Genomic DNA, 15,423 nt, shown 5'->3' with positions numbered 1-15,423 from the left:
ATGCATTTCCTATTATCTCTGGGAGTTTTTACTCCACAGCAGAGCTGAGTAATTGAGACAAAGACTATGTGGACCACAAAACCTCAAATATCATGATGTGGCCCTTTGCAGAAGTTTGCTGACCCCAGTCTAAATCCCTGGAAAGGCCCATACCCTCCTTGTTGTGAGAGGGCTCAGGGTTGAGTTCAGCATTTCCAGCCAGCTTTGTGCAGAGAGAAGGTGGAGCTGCCCCCCATTTGAATCCAGCCTCTCACTGAGAGGAGTTTCTGGCCCTGTTGCTGCCAGAACCAACCCCCTTCTAATCCCCTCATCTGTAAAACGGTACAATTCCTCTCTAAGGTTTTGTTTTGGTAGTTGAAGGATTCTGTCAGCTCTTCTCCTAAGCTACACATTGAAACTAAAGTGGTTTTGCTGTTCTCTGGGAAGACCTGCCCGTTCTCACCCTGGGCATCTGTTCACATGGTCCCTTTTGCGGGAGATGCCCTCCCCAGGTGGGCTCCTGAGGGCTTTACCACTACTGTGGCCTCAGTTTCTCACCTGCACATTGAGGAGGTTGACTGGCCTGCTTGAGCCCACAGGCCCTTCCCAGAAGCCCCTGCCTCTCTCTTTGGTCCCCTGCAGAGTCCCTGTGATGACAGAGGAGGTGGCCCGGGAAGCCCTCCTCAGCTTCGTGAACTCTAAATGCTGCTACAGCAGCACAGTGGCTGGAGACCTCATCATCCGGGAGCTGAAGCAGCAGACTCTCTGCAGGGTAAGGGGCCAGGGCCTGCGGGAGCCTTGGCCATGGGGCTGGGGGCTTTGGGACGGTTGGGGGCTGTTTGTGTGATGTAGCCAGGGGAAGGGAGTCCTGGGGGCAGTGTGTGTGTGTGTGAGCGGTGGTGATGTTGAATGCCATCTGCAACTTGCCTAGTCTGTGGCTGTGAGTAATAATAAGAAGAACAAGTGTCAGATTTGGTGCAGTGGCTCACACCCCCAGCACGATGGGAGGCCGAGGTGGGTGGATCACCTGCGGTCAGGAGTTTGAGACCACCCTGACTGACATGGTGAAACACCATCTCTACTAAAAATACAAAAATTAGTTGGGTGTGGTGGTACGCACCTGTAGTCCCAGCTACTCAGGAGGCTGAGGTAGGAGAATTGCTTGAAACCAGGAGACAGAGGTTGTGGTGAGCCAAGATCACGCCACTGTACTCCAGCCCGGGCAACAAGAGTGAAACTCCAACTCAAAAAAAAAAAAAAAAAAAAAGAATAAGTGTTAGCAAACACTACTGACAAGCTCGAACACAACAGGCATCACAGAGAGTATGCTACACACACGCCTTGTCAAATCCTCATGGCTGCCCTATGGTAGCATCACTGTCGCCGGTTCACAGACGAGGAATTGGAAATTTAAGGAGGCAAAGTGACTTGCCCAAGAACATTCAGCTAGAAGTGACAGAGGTGAGATTCAAACTCAGATCTGCTAGCCTCAAAACTTATGTCCTCGCTCCATACTTCCACAAGGGATGAGCTGAGAAAGGTTCATCTACCTGCCACTGGACTTCAGCTCCCTCTGCCTCCCCCAAATCATGTCTGTGCCAAGGAATTATTTATTCATTGCCGCAGGAAATCCTACCTCTGGAAGGCACTTCTGTCTCCTGCACTGACAGGGCAGAGGGGCAGCTTTTACGTTCACATTTTCTAGTGTTGCTGATCCAGCCATCCTCTGAGGAGCACATACTCGCACAGAAATCAGACGAACCTTGCAGGCAGTGGTTAGAACAGGAATCTGAAATAAGAGGCCACTGTGTGGCTATGTGACCTTGGGCAAGTCAGCTGACCTCTCTGAGCTTCCATTTACTCACAAGTGAAAAGAGAAGACAAGTGATGTCCAAGACCTCTTGCCATTCTGTCACTCTGTGGATGAAGATCAAGAAGGAGGATCTTGATATCAGGCAGATACATTCCTCCACAAGGGAAACCTAAAAGTCATAGATTCCAGGGGCCTCTATCTATCAAAGACAGCTACTGCTTTGAAGCTTGCCTCATAGTGTCTTTCTATAAATTAAAGGGGAACTGAATTAGCTCCACTTTCAGCCTGTCAGGGGAGATTTCCTGGGGCTGACTGACTTCCCTGCAGACATATGGGAGCACGTGGAACAGAAATAGCTGTTGCCAGCTGGTTCCAGCAGCCCGAGGGTGTTGTGTGTGGACCTCTCAGTTTCCCCACTGCGCTCTGGCAGGGGAAGAGCTTCATCTTTTTGTATAATGCTCTTTCTTCATAAGAGGTGTGAGTGTGAACGTGCTGATTTTTTCCTTTTAGTATCGACTAGAGACCTTTAGTGAATCCAGGATAAGTGAATGGACATTTCAACCCTTTACTAGTAAGTGAATTGTCTGAAATTAGTTTAACTGGGGTGAATAAGTCAGGGTATGGGTGGGAAATATCAGGACTTGGCTCAGGCACTCATCTTGAGTAAGACGGTCTTCTGCTTGGAGCCTTGGCTTCCTTATCCCCTGCAAAATGAGAGGGTGGACTTTCATCTCAGAGACTTTCCAGTGTTGATCTTAATAACAGCTTTCTGCCCAGGAAGCAGGAGGTCCTGCAAAAGCGAAGCATTTGCCTTTGCTACAGTCTGGTGCTGCCACATGGGGCCAGGTTGTAAAGCAGCATGTGTCTAAGCATTCACCCACCCCCTCATGCCACTCCCAATTCCCCCTAAGCCTCTAGGCCCTTGTGCTTCCCATTCCCCTTGCCATCCCACCGTCTGCTGAGCCCCCACTGGAGGCCTGAGTTTCTCTATTTGGGAAGCCCTAGGTCCTACCTGTTTTCTCTGCCAGACCACTCGGGTCCATGCTTCAAGACTCAGCTCATGTGTCACTTTTTTTAAGAAGCTTTTCAGGATTTCCTGCTGCTTCCCTCCCAGCAGGATGGGCCAGTCTTCTGAGTTTTCAGAGCCCTTTGTGCAACTCTTGTCCAAGGCATGTGTCGTATCCTATCACATCTTATTCTCATGGCGTACAGACATGTCTGTCTCCTCGAACAGAGCAAGAGAAAGAAGAAGGTGGGGTGGTGAAGGGGGTGGTGAAGATAATGATGACAATTCTTGTTGTCAGCCCCTCAGTATGTGCCAGCCCTTGTGCTAAGCATTTTATATACATTCTTCCATTTAATTTTCACTACCATCTTGTATGATAGGTGCAATGATTATTCCCATTTTAGAGAGGAGAGAATGGAAGCTCAGAGAGGGTAAGAAATTTCTCTAAAGTCAAACAGCTAGGACATAGAAGAGCCAGGAGTCAAACTCAGATCTGTCTCTCTCTAAATCTTGGTTGCTTAATCAGTGGCTCCAAGGGGCCCCTTGTTTATTCATCCCCGTAGCCCCAGGATTTAGACTCATGCCTGGCACCAAGTGAAGGCTCCGCGCTGTTTGCTGAATAAATGAAAGTTTATCCCTGCTGCCCTTTGTCATTCTTACAATCATCCCTTTCTGTGTCAGACCACTCTGTGGATGGGCCGCAAAGAGGCGCCTCCCCCAGGCTCTGGGACATCAAGGTTCAGGTTCCCCCGATGTTTCAGGAAGACACCAGGAGGTTCCAGGTCCCTCACTCGTCACTGGTCAAGGTAACACGATTACTGGAGAACTTGCTCTTCTCCCTGAGTGGCTTTCCAGGCACTGCATGTTTTCTCAAACTTGTCCTTTGAAGGGAAACCCAAAATTCAGGCTGATGCTTCATTTCTTGGTTATAAATAAACATAATTTGATAAAACCCGCTATATGGAATGTGGTCCCAAATAAAATTCCAAGCAAATCTGGGAATGTTCAGGTAGCAAACAGGTCATCCGATTTACAAATCGTCAGCTTTAGTGAGGAACGGCATTCCTGGACCAGTTGAGTGTAGTTTTCATCTTTATTTTAGCTTGAACAGCTGGAGTACTGAAAGAAATTGATATAAAATAAAAACTTAAAAGCCTGCTGGGATTTTCCATGGGAGTCAGCAAGGAAATAGAATCTGACTTCCATCCTGCTTTATGGACATATAATCATGGCATGAAGGGAGGGGAGCCTAGTGGATTACAAAAACATGACTGAGATAATTCATCCTGTGTTCTCGTCTGGTTACTGCCTTTTTTCCACTTTCGGACTTGATTTAAGGGTGTAATTTTGCTCTATGAGGTTTTATAGCGTTCTAAGATAAAGAGGACTTTGAGAAGTCAACAAAGTGTTCTATTCCTTTCTCAAGGGTGGCAAAGCTATTTTGAATTAGTGATTAAATCCTAGCAGCTAGCTCATTGCCTTTCATAAAAACCCTGTCCATTTTTTAGTAGTTCCCAAAGACCACATTAACAACCTTATGGGCAAATGCTGTCAGCCTTCGTGGTTCAGCCTGGTAGGAAACCGTAGAGTCTGAGCTAGGACGTCGGGCTCCTAGAACACGTCTCCCCTTCCTGGCATCCAGACTGGGCTAGGGCTCAGAGGAAAGGGTGACACGATCTCCTGATACAGTCAAGCCTTCTGGAATCTTAGTCAGATGGGAAGGGCCATTCCTTTCCTGCACCATCTTCCTATCCTGGTCCTGAGTCGCTGCACCTCTGGTTTAGATGGTGATGTCATGGGTGTGGGAGAAGTGGCTCTTGGAAAACTAGATCCCAAGAGAGCATTGCACTTTCAGGAATGCCACAAATGCCACGGGCGTGGGCGGTACAAGTGCAGCGGCTGCCACGGGGCGGGCACGGTGAGTCATCTGTGAACCACTGGTGAGTAAGTGAGGGTGTGGCAGGGGCAACCTGGGGACACAGGGCTGGGCTGGTGGTCTGGGGCCCCCTGCAGTAACTGGGTCATCTCAGGCAAGTCATCCTCCCTTTCTGGGCCTCTGTTTTGCCATCTGTAAAGTGGAAAAGTGGGGTTGGGTGGTCTCTAATGACCCTTTCACTTTGAGAGTTTGATTTTAATTTTTCTCTTCTTTCCTCATCCTTCTTACAACATACACAGATTACCTGCTTGGCTTTAGCCCCTAGGTCCTGTAAGAGGACCAAGGCCTGGGGTTCTTAGCAGGGGCTCCCTGTCAGCTGGGGAAACCAATAAGTGACTCCATTTGTCATACAGGGTGGTGGATGCTGAGCAGGTGAAGCTTGGGAGGCTTGGAGAGACAAAGCAGACAGGACACTTGAGTTAGTTTCCTTCAGCTGTGAGCCATGACCACCAATGGGTGGCTTCAAACAACAGGCATTTATTATCTCAAAGTTCTGGAGGTCAGAAGTCCAAAGTCAAGGTGTGGGCTGGGCTGTTCTTCCGGGGCACTGAAGGGGAGGCCATCCCGTGCCTCTCCCCCGTCTCCTGGCAGCTGCAGGCTGCACTTGGTCTTCCTTGGCTTGTGGCTGTGCCACTTCAGTCCCCACCTCCCTTGTCACTCAGCCTTCTCCTTATGTGTCTTTTTGTCTTCCCATGGGCTCTTAGTAAGGATGCGTCCTCGGATTTAGGCCCTACCTGGTCATACGACTTCATCTGAGCTAAATACATGTGCAAAGACTGCCTCCAAATGACGTCCTATTCTGGGATTCCAGTAAACTTGAACTTGGAAGGGTCACTCTTCACTGGCACAGCCCCCTCAGTGCCATTAGTCATCTTTTTAGAAACCTTCAGGGCTATTAACCATCCCAGGTGCTAAAACCAAACTCCTCATGTTCTTTGCTCTCTTAATTCGAGGCTTACCCTTTTACCACGCTCTGAATTGGCTACCCTAAGCTGTCTTCTCCATCCTTCTCTCTCCATTGGCCCTTCCACCCCTTGCCTGTTGGGTTTGCATCTGCTGCTCACTCCCACACTGCCTGTGGGTCCCAGTGGTGGCCTTCGCCTGACCTTTCTCCTCCCGAGTTCTCACTCCTGCCACCTGCCTCCAGCGGCTTTCCTAGGCCCCCTCCCCGTTATCGTCTCTGTCCCTTCCTCCCTCCCACCTCCCTCAGGCTTTCCCTGGAATGTCTCTGGAGCCCACCATGAGCCAGCTGTGGGAGCACAGCCTAGGCCTTTTCTGGGGCCATTTCCCAAAAGGAGCCCCCCTGCCTCCAGTGCCAGGCACCTAACCAGTGCCTCTGCCCCAGCTTCCTCTCAACACTTGGTCGGGAGCAGGTCCAGAGGTTGTGGGGATCAGAGAACAGGCAGGAGAGGTTGATGCCTCAGAAGAAACAGGGATCTTAGGGAGTGGAGTCTTTGAAAGCTACAACTGGAAGGATCCAAAGATACCCCATGTCCACCCCCTACCGTTTTACAGATGAAGGGGCTGAGGCCCAGGGGGAGGAAGATCACCAGGCTGGGATTTGAACTATGTCTCAGGATGCCCTTTGCCCTGTTTCCTTGGGAGGCCGGCGGGGGCTGAGGCAGTGGTGTGTCCGCAGGTGCGATGCCCGTCCTGCTGCGGAGCCAAGCGCAAAGCCAAGCAGTCCCGGAGATGTCAGCTGTGCGCGGGGTCCGGCAGGCGGAGGTAGGCGCGACTCCCAGCCCTGCAGTGAAGTGCTCTCACTTTCCAGTTTTCCGGCTTTTCATTGCCTGCCCATCTGGAAGGCAAGCAGGCACCTGTCTGTCTCGTCACTGCTGTGTTCCAGAGTTCTGCACATAGTAGGTGCCCTGTGGCTATTTGAAAAGTAGGTAAGCTTTTCTCACGGCCTGGCATTTCTGGACAAGGCTGGATCCGTCACAGTATGTGCAGAAAGGATATGAAGAAAGAGCAACTGCAGGGAGGAAAGACAGGGATGGGGTTACCAGGAGAGGAGACCTCTCCTGCCCACGTGCGGGGAAGTGAATATCAAAAACGACCTAAAGGCCAGATTTTTAATTCTCTGTGGAACAGGTCCTGGGCAAACCCTATTTGTAATTCATTTTGGGGTCTGCATGGAGGAGAAGTCAAGGAAAGTTGGTTGATTGACTAAACAATCAGCTAAGTTTCTCACAGCTTTGCAAACACTGGACCACTGCATTTTGTAAATCCTATCCCTTCATATATTTATGATTTTTTAATAGAAATTAAACCATGATGAGTAAAAATACTCAAGGTTGGGTTGGTCAATGATACTTTCGCCTCATCAAAGCCCAGGCCATCCTTCCGATGAGCCAGTTGGAGAAGCTTTGGTGCACCTTCGACTGTGATTGGTAGAGAGGGTCTTTGCCTGGGAAAAAGACACTTATTTTTCTTTCATTTGCAAGTGAAAGGAATCCAATTCAAACTTGCTTTGGCAAAAAAGTAAATTTACAGGCCTAGGTAAGAATAAAATCCAGAGGTATATTTCAAGGATGGCTTTAGGCCCAGCTGGATCCCGGGACTTAAATGACACTGCCAGGAATCTGTCTCCCCCTCACTCTGCTTTCCTTTGTGTGGGCTTCGTTCTCAGGCAGAGGGTTCCTTATAGTTGCAGAAGAGACCACCAGTAGCTTCAAGCTTAGTAATCCCAGGGAAAAAAGATGTCCCTTCCCCGATAGTCCTGACAAACATCCTGGGGCAGATCTCATTGCATTCACCTGGGTCATGTGCTCATTTTTATATCGGCCACTGAGGCCAGGACATGGAATAAGATGATTGGCCCATCCCAGGTCCCAACCTGGTCACAGAAGGGGTGGGGCAGGACCTAGAGCTGTGTGGGCTGGGTAGGGAAGGGGTGGTCCACATAGGGATACTGGGGCACTGCCAGCAGAAGGAGGACTGGGTGGTGTGCAGGCAAAGACTATGCAGGCCCACCACAGTCTATCTCCAGGAGGAAGGGGGTGCAGGTGGGAGCCTCTAAGCCACCAGGACCTGCAGCTGATCTGAGGGTACCAACTCTGTGCCCTTCTCAGATGCAGCACCTGCTCAGGGAGGGGGAACAAGACATGCGCCACCTGCAAGGGGGAGAAGAAGCTGTTGCACTTCATCCAAGTGGTCATCATGTGGTATGTGGCAGTGTCTCAACGCTGTGGCATGTGGGGGTGGCTGAGGGACTTAGCCCTGGACTGGTTGGTTGGGGCTTTCACAGTGCAAGAACCTGCTTGGTTGGGGCTTTCGTAGTGCAAGAACCTGCCAAGACTTAGAAGGGGGAGAGTTCCCTGGGAAGAGGCAATGTGGGTTGTGGGATGCTGACTAGCTTTAGACAGACAGACCTGAGTTCAAATCCCACCATCACCGCTTTCTAGTGCAGCAGCTGCTCAACAACTGAGCCCTTCCCATAGGAATAGAGCAGTAGCCTCCTGCTGTACTCCTAAGTCAGCCAGGGCTTCCATGCATTAAGGGTTTCTCCTGTGTCAGGCACCTGGCTAAGTGCTTGGCAGGCAAAGATGAAATTAGGTAATGGAGCTGAACTGCCACTATCCTTACTAGCTTCATTTTACAGACAAGGAGACTGAGGCTCAGAGAGGTTACAGAACTGTCGTGAGGTCCCTCCAGAAGCAATTCAAGCCCTCAGCTCCAGGTCTGTCTAATGGCAAAGGCCATGCTCTTAACCTGCCGCACTGTGTGCCTTCATCCCTCATCCTCTTTCCCTCCAGGAAGAACAGCCTGTTTGAGTTTGTGTCTGAGCACCGGCTCAACTGTCCCAGGGAGCTGCTTGCCAAAGCCAAAGGAGAAAACCTCTTTAAGGATGAAAACTCGGTGGTAAGAGGGCATTGTGGATGGGAACAAAGGAAGCTGGGTTCCTCCTCCAATGCTGGCTATGTTGCGGGCTGCATTCCTTGGAAGGACAGGTTGAGCAGAAGCAGAGCTCCCCAGATTTGGATGAGGCTGTGGGGAACCTGGGGTCTGTCAGTTTCCTTTTGACTTTTACGTATTCAGCCCTCTGTCCTTCCCCCCACCATCTGCCATTCTTACTTCCTTCTACCTTTTCTCCCTCCCTCCTTCCTTCTCTTTCTCCCTCCCTCCCTCCCCCCCCTTCTCCCCTCTCTTTTCCTTCCTCTCATCCCCTCCTTCCTTCCACAAACTGTGAGACCCTCCTCCTATATCAGGAACTATTCTAGGCCATGGGGAGATCATGGCAAATAAAATAAAGCCCCTGCCCTCACAGAGCTTACAGTCTGGTGAAGGGACCACGACAGACACTTTTACAGCAATGTCAGATGGTGAAGGGGCACTGAGAAACACCCAAGCAGGGTAAGGGGCAGAGAGGGGTGGTGGTGTTCCAGCTGGGGCAGGAAAGGCCTCTCTGTGGAAGTGATCTTGGGCACAGACCTGGATGCAAGGCAGTTGGGGAGCGGACCCTGTGGCATGGGAGTGAGGGGACAGTGGGGCAGAGGCATTGAGGCCTGGCAGAGGGCAGTTAGCAGGGCAGAGCTAGGAGCTCAGCCATAAGACGTGCCTTCAGGCAGAGGAGAGGATCCTGTGGGCCAGGGGTTGGCACACCCGGCCCACTGCCTGCTTTTGTCAATAAAGCTTTATTGGAATACAGCCCCACCCATTTGTTGACAGGTTGCCCATGGCTGCTTTCCTGATGTTGGGGCAGAGTTGGATGACAGACTACATGGCCTGCAAAGTCTGAAATATTTACTATTTGGTTTTTAGCAGAAAAGCTTTTCTCATTCTAACCGTTGGCCTTGGCAGAGAGATAGACTTCAAGGGGACTTCTGCATGGGGTCCTCAGACTATAGGGAGGGGACCTTTCTTTGCTCCAGTAATTTGGCTTTTTAAAGCCTCCCCACCAGAAGCCCTGTACCCCACTCTTCCATCTGAATTACGGCCTCCCGCTGTGCTCAGCTCAGCCTGGGGCCCATCTCTAGGCGTCACTGGCTGCAGCGGTTCTGTGAGCTGACCCTGCTGGGTGCTGAGCTCTGACCACTGTCCCACCCTCAGTGTCCACAGCAGCACTGGGCCCAGGAGACACTTAGGAGGAGGGCGGAGTGAGGGGGCCACAGTTCCACAATGAGGGGCAGAGCAGGGAGCCTCAGGGGAGGGCCATGCTTGCCCCTAATATGTGGAAGACTTTGAAGCCTGGCAGAAGGGGATCTTGGGGCTCTGGGGACCTAGTAGATGCCCCTGTGCTGGACTTCCTATAGGCTGAGTGCAAGCGCCTGGCTGTATTTGTGGTTCATTTTGTATCCACAGCTCACACACAGTGCCTGGCCCTTAGTGGGAAATGAGAAATGAGAAATGAATCTGAGTTCCTTTTCTGCTACACATGTACAGACCCCACAAGTCCACAGATGGGGACCACACATGGCATGGTCACTGCCTTGTCCTGCACCCAGCACGATGCCTGACACACAGGAGGCACGCAGCTGAGGGAGCAAGTGGGCTGCAGGTGATAGGGCTCTCTTGCTGACTGCAGGCCCCCTGTTTTCCTGTGTTTGAAATTCTTGAGTCCTCAGTGTGGATCCTTCTCTCAGGCCCCTTCTCTGGGTCTGGCTCCGGCTCTAGTCAGCCCCAGTGACTCCCGAGGCTCCAGGTGGGGCAGCTAGGTGGTCTGTGTCTCTCTCTCCCCCAGGTGTACCCCATTGTGGACTTCCCCCTGCGGGACATCTCTCTGGCCTCCCAGAGGGGCATTACAGAACACAGTGCTGCCTTGGCCTCCCGAGCCCGCGTCCTGCAGCAGGTGAGCCAGGGCTAAGGGTCCATCTGGCTCTGACACCTCTTCCTGGGTTGCTGAGCCCTCTTTCCTGAGAAGGTCAGAGCAGAAGGATGAGGATGTGGAGGTGTAAGGGAGGTCCCAAGGGGAGGAGCGTGGGAAGAGCTAGGGCCGGACCTAAAGCTCCAGGGCATAGAGCAGGGCATGTGAGATGCAGAGGAAGGACCATGTGCCACAGGAGAAGTTTACATTTTTTTTTTTGAGACACAGTCTCACTCTGTCACCCAGGCTGGAGTGTGGTGGTACCATCTCAGCTCACTGCAACCTCTGCCTCCCTGGTTCAAGCGATTCTCCTGCCTCAGTCTCCTGAGTAGCTGGGATTACAGGCGTGTGCCACCACACCTAGCTACTTTTTGTATTTTTAGTAAAGATGGGGTTTCACCTTGTTGGTCAGGGTGGTCTCGATCTCTTAGCTGTGTGATCCGCCCACCTGGGCCTCCCAGAATGCTGGGATTTCAGGTGTGAGCCACCGTGCCCGGCCAAGTTTGCATTTTTATTCCCAGAAGAAATTGCAGGGTTTCAGGCACAAATATGATGTCATGTGATTTTGATTCTGACTCCCTGGTGTTTAGATAAGGGAAGAAAAAGCTTGAGATTCAAGGTCACAGGCCTGGCTGGAGCCCAGCATCCTGCCCCTGAGGCCCTGGCACTTCGCAAACCCCAGCCCTATCTTCTCCCAGCCTCTGGGGTTTTGGCTGCTGTATCCTGATGGCCACAAGGTGGCGGTGGTGGCTGCTACATCCCCAGAGCAGCCCCGAGTGGCTCCTTCTGCTGCGCAGCTGGCCAGGGGGCCCTAAGGTGGGAGTTTAGCTTGATAATGTGTTTTGCTGGAGCCGCATGAAGTGGGACTCGGCAGCCAAGAAAGGAGCCTTGCAGACTGGGCTGAGATCCTGCGTTTCCTGCATCCCAACATGATCCTGGGCCAACAACTTCTCCCCTTCTTCAAAGTCAGTCTCTCACCTGTGCAAAAAGAGTCACTAAAGCACCTCCCAGGGTTTTGCAGCAGAGCCCTCTTGCTTAATGTGTGGCACCTGGTGCTCAAAATGTCCCTTTCTATCCTTTGCAATGAGCATTTCCTCTTCTTTCTCTTTCTGCCCAGCTCCCTGATTTGTGCATTTTATCTAAGTGAATACGGACCATCTTGGAGCTGGAAGGGACTTAGAAATCACACAGTTCAGACACTGCAAACCTACATGCCTACCAGGGCCAGGCAGTAAGAAGGGTGGCAGAGCCTTTCATTCAAAGGGACCGGTCACCACTCAACTTTCTGTAGGCACAAGGCTCAGCATTTCCAGACTGTCTGAAGTCCAGATTTTTAGATGAAACCTTCTACTTTTTCAATAATTTGGCAGCTGGGGAAACTGAGGCCCAAGGAGGGGAAGTTACCAAGGAGGGGAAGTCACACGGTATGTTGGTGGCCGTTCCAGGACTACAACTCAGGTCTCCTGAGGCCCTGTCTCTGGCAGTACAAGCCATTCCTAAACAAATCCTGGAGCCAGGAAGGGTAAACCAGGGGGCAAATAGACATTTTTCTTTAAAAAGGAATATAATGGGATTGGAGGTCACTTCTTTGAATCTTTTTTTTCCCCCTAATTTTGCCTTTGGTCCTGGAGCTATAGACAAAGATTCATGCCAATATTTTACTCAGGATGGAGAAGTTAGAGCCTGGAATCCAACCATGAGGACATAGCTGGCTAAATTACCTCTCCTGGACATGGACGTGACTCTGAGACCTGGAATCTGCTTATTGCAGGGGCTGAGCTGCATAGACAGATAAACAGCCAATTACATCATGACCACTTGATGACAATTGATGTCTTGGGCAATTTGTGGCCTCAGACTTGGAGACTTTTTGAGCTGGAAGCAGATGGAAGCAGGTGGAGTGGGGGCAGTGGTGCTGCCATGCTCTCCCTGGATCCCCATCCTGACTTCAGCATCCAGGCCTTCTGAGCATTCACGTGGACTCCCATCTCCCTGTGCCCGTTAGTCCCTATTCAAGGTCCTTTGCACTGAAATTTCAAGAGGCATCTTCCACCTTTCCTGTCCATAACTGTCATTTGAATTCCAGTTTCTGGCATATGAAGAAAACTCAGTTGCCTGTTCTTATTTGGTTGTCTCAACAACTCTGTGAAATAAGAATTTTTATTCCCATCTCACAGATGAGGAAACTGAGGCCTGGAGAAATGGAGTACAAGCTCACACAGAAAGCTATGTGGAAATTTCATGCCCTGACTCTGATTCCCCTCCTCCCTCTGTAATGTCTTGCTGCCCCCTGGCCTCTCCTCTGACAGAACAGGGTCCTGCCTCTCAAAATCCCTCCCACCGCCCAAATCTCCAGGGATAGTCAGGGCAGTTTTTCAGCAATGGAGAGATAAGTCAAAGCAGCCAGATGGCTTCAGCCTGAGCTCCCCACCCGGCCTGGTTTACCTCTTCCCTCGGGTCTTCAAGCCATCAACTACAGCAAGAGGACTTGGGGTTCTTTTCCCAACAGGATGAATTTCCTGCAAGTAAAGAGGGCCTGACCCTGGGCCATTCATGCCACCTCTCCCTGGGTTTAGGTCCCCAAATCTGAGTCTGGGACAGGGGAGCAGCTTGTGCAGAACTTAGGGTTTTTTGCACAGAGCCTGGCCCACAGTAAGTCCATGAGAAAGCTTGGCTTAAATGATTAGGAGTAACATTCCTACATCAGCTATGTAGTATAGTTGCCAAAAACAAAACAGCACCAAAAGCCAATGGAGACAGGAGCCTAATCTTTGCTCCCAAGGTGGGGCTGCTGTTTTCCGTCAGGGCCTCATCATTGCGGAAAGTTATTGAGTAACTGATCAGAGAAGGGGGCTGTGGGAGGGGATGAGGTCCCCATCCTGAAAAGAGCCTGGCACAGCCCACCAAACTTTCAAATGTCTCCAGGGTCAATGTTTTATCTTAAAATTTGATTCAAATATATAAACCGCTCCCTGATATCTCTACGGTTGTTTTAATATACAAATGTTTATACAAAGGACTTATACAAAGTCCTTTACGGTCCCCCAGCACTCCATCTAAAAATTAATGCTTCTGGAAGTTGTCCTACTTGGCTGGTGACTTTCCATACACCTTGGAACTCCCATGGGGTTGCCTGTGCCCACTTGATAAAACCTAGAATCAAATAGTAGCTAAAGATGAGAAATCAGTTTTGGTCAGAGCTTAGGGCACATGAAGGAGCACAGTAGGATATACATCTAGAAAGGCAGATTGAAGCCAGATTGTAGCAGGGTTTAGAATGCTGTATTAGTCTGTCTCAAAGACATACCTGAGACTGGGTAATTGATACAGCAAAGAGGTTAGTGGACTCACAGTTCCACATGGCTGGGGAAGCCTCACAACCATAGCGGAAGGCAGAAGAAGGGCAAAGGCACATCTTACATGGCAGCAGGCAAGAGAGCACGTGCAGGAGAACTGCCCTTTATAAAACCATCAGATCTCATGAGATTTGTTCACTATCATGAGGATGGTATAGGGAAAACCCACCCCCATGATTCAATTCCCTCCCACTGGCTCCTTCCCATGACACATGGGGATTATTATCATTCAAGGTGAGATTTGGTTGGGGACATTGAGCCAAACCATATCAAATGCCAAATCCAGAGCAGGATTTTCATACCATAGATGGTAGGGAGCTACTGAAAGTTCTTGAGCAGGTGAATGACTTGAACAGAATGCTGAAATTTTCCTTGGCTATTTATTTCCTTAGCGCCAGACCATCGAGCTGATCCCCCTCACAGAAGTTCACTACTGGTACCGAGGAAAGAATTACGTCTACTACATCTATGGCACCGACCACCAGGTGTATGCGGTGAACTATCCTGAGCGGTATTGCTGTGGCTGTACCATTGTGTGACATAGCAGAGCTGTCCCCAGAGCCTGCCATTCATGTTTGCCGAGGAGGACAACCAATGCTCTCCTAGTGTGCTCACTGCTGGCTGCATTGGACAATCATATACAAACCTTGGTATGTCCTTCCAGAAAAACCAGCTTATCGTTTATCAAGCTCCACTTCCTTATGCAGCCCCTCTGGTGGAATCTGTCACTCACATGTTTAACCCACAAGAATTCAGCCACACATATTCCTGTAGAACAAATGAGAGAAATAATTGAAATGGCAGGGGCTTTGCCTCTGGTGTCTAAGTTAATGTCCCGATGAAGCGTGTGATTTGATTTTGCTTTTCCCTTTGTCAGTCTCGATTCTGGTGTGCTTCTTCTAATGGGAGCCTCTTGACGACCTGAGTGTTACTAAAATGTTTAAGGATACACACAAATTATCTGACCCTAATGCACAATAAATAGTACACTTAGGCATAAAGTGCAATATGTTACTGCCCATTTTGTGGGTCAGGAATTCACACACAGCCACAGTGAGGATGATTTATTCTGCTCCCTCATGTCTGGGGCTTCACCTGGAAGATTTGATGCCTGGGGCTGCTTGAAAGTGGGGCCTGAAATCATCTGAAAGCTGGTTCACTCAGATATTTGGTGGTTGATTGTGGCTGGTGTTTGGGACCCAGATAGGGAGGCTGTCAGGTGGAGCACATATACGTGGCCTCTCCATGCAGCAAGGGCTTCCTCACAAGATGGCAGCTCTACGAGTGCGTACCCCTCCTGCACATCCCAATTGAAGAAATATAGATCTGTTTCACAGCTGGAGAACAAATCAGCTGTGTTGGATGGACAACATGGCATGAGAGTCTGCATGCCAATCTCTAGCATGGTGTCTATGTAAGAAACTTAGAAAGTTTTTTCGAATAGATACAGCTTTTTACATCACAGGCTAACCTTAGAACCTGCCCACTGAGTAAGATGTGAACTTGATGCTCTGTGCACCCATCACAGGC

The 15,423-nt window shown here is 50.3% G+C and overlaps 1 protein-coding gene across 1 annotated transcript; it reads left to right on the top strand.

Moving 5' to 3' along the window:
• Positions 1 to 330: 330 nt before the first annotated feature.
• Positions 331 to 14,900, top strand: SSUH2 (ssu-2 homolog). The gene is made up of 9 exons (XM_032290542.1): positions 331 to 751; positions 2,303 to 2,363; positions 3,480 to 3,604; positions 4,654 to 4,716; positions 6,374 to 6,459; positions 7,806 to 7,898; positions 8,490 to 8,595; positions 10,415 to 10,522; positions 14,286 to 14,900. Exons 1-9 carry the CDS (start codon positions 479 to 481, stop codon positions 14,430 to 14,432), a joined length of 1,062 nt encoding a protein of 353 aa, XP_032146433.1. The 5' UTR covers positions 331 to 478; the 3' UTR covers positions 14,433 to 14,900.
• The last annotated feature ends 523 nt before the right edge of the window (positions 14,901 to 15,423 follow it).

This window comes from Sapajus apella, unplaced genomic scaffold (assembly GCF_009761245.1).
Source record: "Sapajus apella isolate SASKATOON/1434 unplaced genomic scaffold, GSC_monkey_1.0 scaffold23, whole genome shotgun sequence".
In the NCBI taxonomy this organism is placed as follows: domain Eukaryota; kingdom Metazoa; phylum Chordata; class Mammalia; order Primates; family Cebidae; genus Sapajus; species Sapajus apella.
Note: the sequence above shows the minus strand (reverse complement) of the source record. Positions and strands in the feature narration are given on the sequence as shown.

Bases quoted from the DNA above. Each gene is read 5' to 3' on its own strand.
- SSUH2 (XM_032290542.1), top strand. From the start codon at position 479: ATGCCCTCCCCAGGTGGGCTCCTGAGGGCTTTACCACTACTGTGGCCT. The intron at 752-2,302 runs GTAAGGGGCCAG...TTTTCCTTTTAG, and splicing joins AGCAGCAGACTCTCTGCAGG to TATCGACTAGAGACCTTTAG. The intron at 10,523-14,285 runs GTGAGCCAGGGC...TTATTTCCTTAG, and splicing joins GAGCCCGCGTCCTGCAGCAG to CGCCAGACCATCGAGCTGAT.